This window comes from Aedes albopictus, chromosome 2 (assembly GCF_035046485.1).
Source record: "Aedes albopictus strain Foshan chromosome 2, AalbF5, whole genome shotgun sequence".
In the NCBI taxonomy this organism is placed as follows: domain Eukaryota; kingdom Metazoa; phylum Arthropoda; class Insecta; order Diptera; family Culicidae; genus Aedes; species Aedes albopictus.
In genome coordinates this window covers 208164389-208173299 of record NC_085137.1, presented here as the reverse complement: position 1 = coordinate 208173299, position 8911 = coordinate 208164389, and the positions used below count along the sequence as shown (strand labels likewise).

Below are 8911 nucleotides of genomic sequence, written 5' to 3'. Positions count from 1 at the left end.
ATAAACACTCAGGGCAGGTTCTCTAGCCTATCAGACTCCCTCTTACAATCCTGATGTTGTACTCACTCTCAACGTGCACCAACCGATCACTCAACCGATTTGGGAATACCTCCCGTCGCAAGATCGCGACCCGACCGAGTAATAAAAAAAAAGAGATTCTCCTCAGTCCAAAAAACTCTATACACCTCTAGTTATCAACGATGCGCAATAGGTTAGGCCTGTTTGTATTTATTCGTTTCGTTACGTGGAACATGTGCGCTTACCTACATCTAACCTATCTCTCTCTGGGTGTGTTCGTGGCTTACTTGCTAATAGGTACCTTTTTCGTTGCGGCCGTTGATGCTCTCCTCTCGCTGATGGGCTCCTGGTCGTCGCTCTTCCGAAAACCACCGAACATGCGGATCAGTGGGAGGGAACGCCCGAGACTCAGGTGCTTAGGTGTCCAAGACCTTCCGCCTTGGTTGCCGTCGATCTCAAACCCGACTCGCCCGCGACCGGAATGGTGCGTCGGCCCGATCGAGTCCCGATGTGGGGTTACGACGACGCTGACCACGTGCTTGAGGGTCACTCGAAAACCGCGTCGTTGACTGTGACCCGTTTTGGCGGGAAGAGGTTCGGTCAAGGAAGCTGAACGGCACCTCTCTGTCTGGGAATAGGCCCGGATTCCTTCCTGGAAATTAGAATCCAAAACCGAAAGCCACGTGGGTGGCTGTGCCACACCATTTTAACAAACACACCCTTGATAAAAGCCACTTTGTAATATCTACCTTTGATTTACAGATGATTTCGTGCTATGTCACTATCTAGCGCACTTTTTAATTTGATTGGGTCACAGTTGCTAGCTATAAAATGAATTAGTTAACTATACGAAGTTCAAACACTGTAGCAGTTAATTTACCTAGTAGGTGATCACCGTAAAACACGTGATCCCCCTCAGCAAAACACTATTCTTCGAAATTAATCTTCCATACAATTTCGGTTTTACACTTCTGCTAATAGTTTTTTCATATAACTTTTGTTCTTCGCTTTAGGTCTTCTCCTTTGGTTAAAATATAACTGTTTTAGGTAAACCGTCTAGCAACTTTCTAATTCGGAACTGATTTTAGGTTTTACAATTCTTGACACCACTTGTCGCTTTAGCGTGCAAACTAGAAATGGACGAGTCATTGAAATGAGGAGTCTTATTTGGTCCATCCGACCTATTTTTTAATTATATGCGTGTGATCTTTGGCGGAAGTTGGTCATTTTCCTATTTTTCATTGACTGTCTTTGTTCCTCTAATGGGCTGTCAAACCTATCCCCGACTATCCATCTCGTTTTAAATTTCAGTTTCTTGTCCATATCTTCGCCGCGGTACTCCAATACATTGGTGTCCAATAAAATATTATGACCATAGGTAGATTTTTAGAACACATGATTTCACGCCTACATGTCTCTTATCCAGCTGTTAGGCATATCTGTTATACGCTCAATCTCCATCGGTAGACCGATTGGAAACGAGCCCAGCTATAAAATTTGATGAGCTTTTTTTTATAGCGCCATTTAAACAAACAGTTATTGATTGATTTTCCCAACTGTTACAACACATGTGGAGTTCTGCTGAATTGTATAATACTATTGTTGTGTGCAGTTGAAATGCATAAATATTAAGTGAGGTAAGGGGCTGTCGATAAACCACGTGGTCATTTTTCTGGATAATCCGAAACCCTTTCCCCCTCGCGTGGTCTTGTGGTCATATAAAAAAAAAATGAAAAAAATGTGTGGATCATGGTCTTTGCCCTAACACACCACCCCCACCCTAATGATCTCGTGGTTTATGGACGGCCCCCAAGATCCTTCAGTAAATAATGCGATATCAGTGATAGCTTTTTTTCTTGGTCGGCTCACGGTTTACAATATTATTTCTTTTCATGGTGGGTCAGCCGTGATGTTCACAATATTTACATGGTTGGCCTTGGTTGCTCTGAGCCACCGCATTTGAAGCGCATTAAGACTATATTTACTCCTCAAACGCTCACACCAATATCATGTTCTTATGATTTTTTTATCTGGCTTAAAACATTCCTACCACCCAGAATCGAAATCACTATCGTTCAGATACCACTTCGTTCATAGTTTCGGAAATCCATTCGACCGCACTTGTCACTCTGCCGTAAACGCCTGGAAAACCCGGTTCGGCACAGCCCTTTCCCCACGATACAACTCCCACCAGCACTCCGTTGCAAACCAGCGGTCCACCGGAGTCACCCTGAAATGCAAATTTCGATGATTTGTTGATCCCATCCATAGACCCTCATCACCACATACCTGACAGGAATCCTTTCCTCCTTCCTCGTAGCCGGCGCAAATCATGCTCTCGGAAACGCCACCATACTCCTTGTAAACCGTACTGCACTTCTCCTGGTTGTAAAGCGGAACGGTGGCAGCCCGCAAACTTAGCGAGGACTCATTAGCATTTCGGGTGTTGCCCCATCCGGATACTTCGCAAAGGGTTCCATCTTCGAAGGAATCGTCATGGGCGGGAAGGGAAATCGGTTGAACTGCTTTGCTCAACTTGAGCGCTTCTTTTAGCTCCAGTAGCGAAAAATCGTAGTTGCTCCACGAGTTCTGCTTCGGATGGAAGTAGATGGTTCGTACCTGAGCAAGAACACCTCCGGATCGGACCTCGGTTGAACCAGCCCGAATTCTGAGCACTGACGCATTGGTAATTCCTCTGTTGAAGTAAATATTTAAATTAATTAGTTGGATATACACAAGTTTTAGAGCCGATTCGAGCCTTACTTGGTACAGTGAGCTGCCGTCAAGATCCACCTGTCATTCAGCACGGAACCGCCGCAAAAATGGTTGTTCCGTTGCAATGATACCTGATAAGGGTAGTCGGTAATGTTCACAGCTATTCCGCCAACGATTCGACCTCCAGATTGGCCCGGTTTAGAACGCGGGGTGTAAGATCCATATACCAGAACGAAACAAAGCGCACTAGTAGCTGCTACCAACAGCACCGTTCGAAGCATGATGATAAGCAGTTGAAAGTTTACAGTGCGCTGGAGTTGGGGCAAAATTTGGTTTTATACTCTTGCCATTCGCTACAGGTGGTAGTGAAATTTGATAAGGAAAAGCGTTAGAAGTGAAACAGGAACTTGCTTTCCAAAATCAAGGTCACGGCACAGCTGGTTCAAATGTGCATGAAAAATAACAGGTGATTACTGTGTAATGCTCAAAATCATTGAAATTCTAATGAAACTGCTCAAATTGTTCTAACATGACCTTCTAAATGATGCATTCATTCATTCATTCATCGTAAGCAAAAGCCAGTAACACGAGTAGATCGCCTTAGAGCTGTGCAATGAGGCGTAAGATCTATCACATTACATTTTAATCTGGCTTTTTTCGCACCACGATGGCGTAGTGTACGTTAAGAGTGCCTGTCTGGGTCATATTGACTCCAACATCCTTCTAGGATTATTGACGTTGTTAGGACTTTTTCTGAGCTTGTAAAGTAATTTCTGATGGAATATTGAAAAAAAAAAAATCCTCAAATACTTCGTAGCACTTTAATTATGTGGGCCATGAAGAAAGTGGGCCAAGAAAAAACATAAAATTAAAAAAATGATCAACTTTTCTTTGGATATCATTATTGGGATATCGAATTTCCTGAATAATAAATACAATAAAAAATAAGAATAATTGTCCCCATTGGCGTCACTTGGTGAAATTACCAGGGGGGCTACAGTGTCAATTTCAGTACCAAAATAGGCTCTATAATGTAATTTGAAGATTTTCTAGGGGGGCTTACGTGTTTCTACTAAGCCCCCTCTAGCTCCCCCCTTATTTACGCCAATGATTGTCCCTTGTTAAATGTTAATCGAGACGGTCTGAAAATTCACATATCTGAGAAATAAATCATGTATCCGCTATAATCGGGACACAGAAATACGGTAATAACCTTGGCTGTAACTCTGCAATAGATACATTAAAATTGCTTCTTAAGATTGTTTAGGTTATTAAGGTTAGGTTTATAATAATACCTATCAGACTTTAGATTGGCCTAGTAACCGTGGTTGATAATGCAACGGTACACTCGGTCCATGGATGTTTGTCTCCAGTTCCGCACTCTGCATAGGGTCCGCAGATCGTCCTCCACTTGGTCGACCCACCTAGCTCGCTGCGCTCCACATCTTCTTGTACCGGTCGAATGACACTCGAGAACCATTTTAGTCGGGTTGCAATCCGACATCCTGATGACGTGACCCGCTCACCGTTTTCGCGGTATGGACGATGGTTGGTTCTCTCAGCAGCTGATGCAGCTCGTGGTTCATTCGCCTTCTCCAAGTCCCGTCTTCCATCTGCACTCCGCCGTAGATGGTACGCAACACCTTCCATTCGAAAACTCCAAGGGCGCGTTGGTCTTCTGCACGTAGGGTCTACGTTTCGTGCCCGTAGAGGACGACCGGTCTAATCAGCGTTTTGTAGACAGTTAACTTCGTGTTACGGCGAACTTTATTCGATCGCAGAGTTCTGCAGAGTCCAAAGTAAGCACGATTTCCTGCCACAATGCGCCTATGAATTTCTCTGCTGGTGTCGTTGTCGGCGGTCACCAGTGAGCCCAAGTACACGAATTCTTTAACCGCCTCGATTTCCTCACCGTCGATATGAATTCGGGGTGGCGGGCGCGGTGATTCCTCTCTGGAGCTTTTTGCCATCATGTACTTTGTCTTCGACACATTAACGACTAATCTGATTCGCCTGGCTTCACTCTTTAGTCTGATGTACGTTTCCGCCATCGTCTCAAATTTGCGAGCTATAATATCAATGTCATCAGCGAAACCAAGCAGCTGAACGGACTTCGTGAAAATCGTCCCACTCGTGTTTATCTCCGCTCTCCGTATTGTTGAACAGCAAGCACGAAAGACCATCACCTTGCCGTAACCCTCTGCGAGATTCGAAGGGACTCAGAGTGTCCCTGATACTTGAACTACGCACATCACTCGATCCATCGTCGCCTTGTTCAATCGTATCAGTTTATCCGGGAATCCGTATTCGTGCATAATCTGCCATAACTGTTCTCGATCGATTGTATCATAAGCCGATTTAAAATCGATGAACAAGTGATGTGTGGGCACGTTGTATTCGCGGCATTTCTGCAACACCTGGCGGATAGCGAACATCTGGTCCGTTGTAGCGCGTTCACCCATAAATCCAGCCTGATATTGCCCCACGAACTCTCTTGCAATCGGTGATAGACGGCGGCACTAAAATTTGAGAGAGTATCTTATAGGCAGCGCTCAGTAGTGTGATCACGCGGTAGTTCCCGCAATCCAACTTGTCGCTCTTTCGTAGATGGGACACACGATACCTTCCATCCATTCCTCCGGTAATACTTCCTCCTCCCAATTCTTGGTAATGACTCAGTGTAGTGCTCTCACCAGTGCTTCTCCACCGTATTTTAGAAGCTCGCTTGGTAGTTGATCTGCTCCAGCGGCTTTGTTGTTTTTCAACCGGCCAACCTCCTCCTCAATCTCTTGGAGGTCAGGGGCCGGAAGTCTTTCGTCCTGTGCACATACTCCTAGATCTGTTACCACGCCACCATCGATACTTGCAACGTCGCCATTGGGATGCTCATCGTAATGCTGCCGCCATCTCTCGACCACCGCACGCTCGCTCGTGAGAATATTCCCGTCATTATCTCGGCACATGTCGGCTTGTGGCACAAAGCCTCTGCGCGAACGATTCAGCTTCTCGTAGAACTTTCGTGTGTCCTTAGCGTGGTACAGCTCTTTCATCGCTTCGCGATCTCGTTCTTCCTGCTGGCACTTCTTCATCCGGAAAACTGAGTTCTGCCTGTTCCGCGCCTGTCTGTAGCGTGCCTCATTCGCTCTCGTACGGTGTTGCAGCATTCTCGCCCATGCTGCATTCTTCTCGTTTTTCAACTGTTCACATTCACTGTCGTTCCAGTCGTTTCTGTGATTCAGAGTCGCGAAGCCTAGCGCCCTAGTGCTGTAGCCGAGGTACTACCTATGGCGGATCGGATGTCCCTCCAGCCATCTTCAAGTGTAGCTGCGCCAAGCTGCTCTTCCGTTGGTAGGGCCACTGCTAACTGCTGAGCGTAGTCTTGAGCCACTTCTATGTTATGCAGCTGCTCGATGTTGAGCCGCGGCGTTCGACTTCGACGCGTGGTGATAACTGTCGAAAGTTTTGAGCGCATGCATACAGCGACAAGGTAGTGATCCGAATCTATATTCGCACTGCGGTATGTGCGGACGTTGGTTATATCCGAGAAGAATTTACCGTCGATTAGAACGTGGTCGATTTGGTTTTCTGTTTGATGTTCGGGTGATCTCCAGGTGGCTTTGTGGATATCTTTGTGGGGGAAGAAGGTGCTTCGGACTTCCATACCACGGGAGGCTGCAAATTTTACGCATTGCTGGCCGTTATCATTCGATACGGCGTGCAAGCTGTTTCGCCCAATTACCGGTCAGTACATTTCCTCCCTTCCTACCTGCGCGTTCATGTCGCCGACAACGATTTCCATCGTATGTTTGCTCTAACTGCGTGTAGAACGCTTCTTTCTCGTCATCAGGTCTCCTTTCGTGTAGGCAGTGGACGTTGATGATGCTGTAGTTGAAGAAACGGCCCTGAACTATCAACATACAACATCCTTGCGTTGATCGGCTGCCACCCGATCACACGTTGTCGCATCTTGCCCAACACTATAAATCCTGTTCCCAGTTCATTGGTGGTGCCACAGCTTTGGTAGAAGGTAGCCGCTCGATGCCCGCTTTTCCACACTTTCTGTCCAGTTCAACAAAGTTCCTGCAACGCCACGATGTCGAAGTTGCGGGGATGTAGTTCGTCGTAGATTATCCTGTCACATCCTGCGAATCCAAGTGACTCGCAATTCCATGTTCCAAGTTTCCAATCGTAGTCATTATTTCGTCGCATGGGTCTTTGCCGATTGTATCGTGTCGTATTTTCTCCTATGTTATTCGCAATGCACATTGGTCGGGCTCCATACAAAGGGGCGGCCAAAACTCCCAAAAACCGAAATTGATATTTTTAAACTTTATTTCACCTTATAACAAATTTAATGTATTGTACTTTTATGATTCTTAATTAAAAGCATACCAGCTTTTGTATTTCAATGCCATTTTCACTGCCAAAGTGGCCTAAGTCATAAAATTGAAAAATGAATTATTCGAAAAAAGTAAAATAATAATATTTTGAGAATGGAATATATGTTTTAAGTTATCCAGCATATGAAAGCTTGTTATTGGACTGTTTGAATGCACGTATGGTGCAAAATTAATATGTCACAAAACTTCTCAAATTTTCATATATTGTACCTTAGAAATTTTGGTAATTTTTAAGTTAAAAAACGGTTCGTGTCGTCACGTGTCGCCGCAATTTCGAATAGTACATCTTGAACATCATGCTTAGAGCTGCCTAAAAACGTTTAAACATTTTGCAGAAATTTGCAGTTTTTCAAATTAGAGCTATTTAAAAAAGTTATGTTTTTTCGTATATTTTACGTTATTTTTCCATTTTTTACTGATATAAAATTTATCTTTCCACATTTTTCACACGTTTTGAACAAACTTGATTGGATTTGATCGTAAGATGATCATTTATTTAAATTCGAATTAATTTGCTAACAAAAAACGCAAAAAATATGGTGTTTACTGATTTTTACCGTTTTTGAAATTATTGAATTTACGTAATTTTTGAATACCCCTTTTTAAACACTAAAAATACTATATAACATATCTAGGCAACCTATAACTTCGATTAAACACATAAAAAGAGTTTTGGCCGAACTTTATCTTTTTCCGACCATTGTGCAATGGGGGTTTTTACGGGTGGCTTATTGGGCCTACGCCAACACTCCTGTCTCGCCGGAGGGCCATCGTGTCAGTTCTGTTTAACGTCCCAACCAACACTGGGCCGACCACACTGATGGGGCTACCACCTTGGATCTAGCTGGGCGTGGTGCAGCGTTTCTTACTCAGCCGCTGGATGCCACAACAGACGCTGTTTGAGCCGCACCTCCTTGGTGAACAGACGCTCGAAACGTACCCCCTCAATCTAGCTGAAGTCAGAAGAACAACAGTGCCCAGGCTGTATTACCAGCTAAGCACACAACTCTTAGCCGGCGGTCTTTGTCATCGCTTGACCCGTGGAAGCATGAGGTAGAAACTTGTGAGAACCAGAGCTATGTTGGACGCTCTCCTTATCCACTCACCGTTTTGCAGCCTGTTTTTTTCACCAAATTTACCTACAAATTCTAGAAAAAAAAGGTATTAAGTAAATTAACTCTAGATGTCATTGACCTTAAATTTAGGGTCAGCCCTCAAAATGATGTATAGGCCAAAAGTTTGGGGTCACTATAGTAAAACAAGTGATTTGTTGATATCTTTGTCATCTTTCATTCAATTTTTACTTAACCCCAAACTTTTATCGGGAGTGCACATACTCTTGATAAGTAAAACATTTTTTTATCTGTACAACAACAGCATCCCAAATTATGGAATCCAAACAGGAACCTATCTGTACAGCCAAAAATAATTCTTTGTCTAACCCATGTAGGTGAAATAAATTCGTAAATATTTTGAAAGCAGTTGCGTAACACTATGTGACAGAACGGTAGCAAGGTACCGACCGACGAACGTTTGCCATAGTAAAAGGGCATAAAATTTACATTCAAATAGATGACGCTCATGACAGCCATATGGCACCTTCTGGGATCCGGAATGTAGCATGCTTCAGCTGTGGGCCCCTTTCGGTTCCATGTGGAACAGGATGCAATGCTGAAACAACACCCAGCAGTAATCATATCGGCGGCAACAAGCGTCCAATCCGAACCTAACGCAAAATAGCAGTAGGTAGTTGGGGAAATTGGTATTGGATGCGTTCG

General features: G+C 44.3%; 1 protein-coding gene across 2 annotated transcripts; it reads right to left on the bottom strand.

The window, feature by feature from the left end:
• Positions 1-1855: 1855 nt before the first annotated feature.
• LOC109622023 (trypsin 3A1) lies at positions 1856-3168 on the bottom strand. Of its 2 annotated transcripts, XM_029869194.2 has the most exons (3): positions 2782-3165; positions 2308-2713; positions 1856-2248 (listed from the first exon to the last, which is right to left on the bottom strand). In XM_029869194.2, the coding sequence occupies exons 1-3, from the start codon at positions 3012-3014 to the stop codon at positions 2087-2089; spliced, it is 801 nt and encodes a 266-aa protein (XP_029725054.2). In that variant the 5' UTR covers positions 3015-3165; the 3' UTR covers positions 1856-2086. The 2 variants fall into 2 exon arrangements, with proteins under 2 accessions (XP_029725054.2, XP_062704622.1); XM_062848638.1 differs by having other exon boundaries at positions 1856-2713; positions 2782-3168.
• Between the last annotated feature and the right edge of the window lie 5743 nt (positions 3169-8911).

What these genes read in the sequence shown, in the direction of transcription:
- LOC109622023 (XM_062848638.1), bottom strand. Translation starts at nt 3,014, where the DNA reads ATGCTTCGAACGGTGCTGTTGGTAGCAGCTACTAGTGCGCTTTGTTTC. An exon ending in ACGGCAGCTCACTGTACCAA is followed by an intron (nt 2,714 to 2,781) that starts GTAAGGCTCGAA and finishes TTACTTCAACAG; the next exon opens with AGGAATTACCAATGCGTCAG.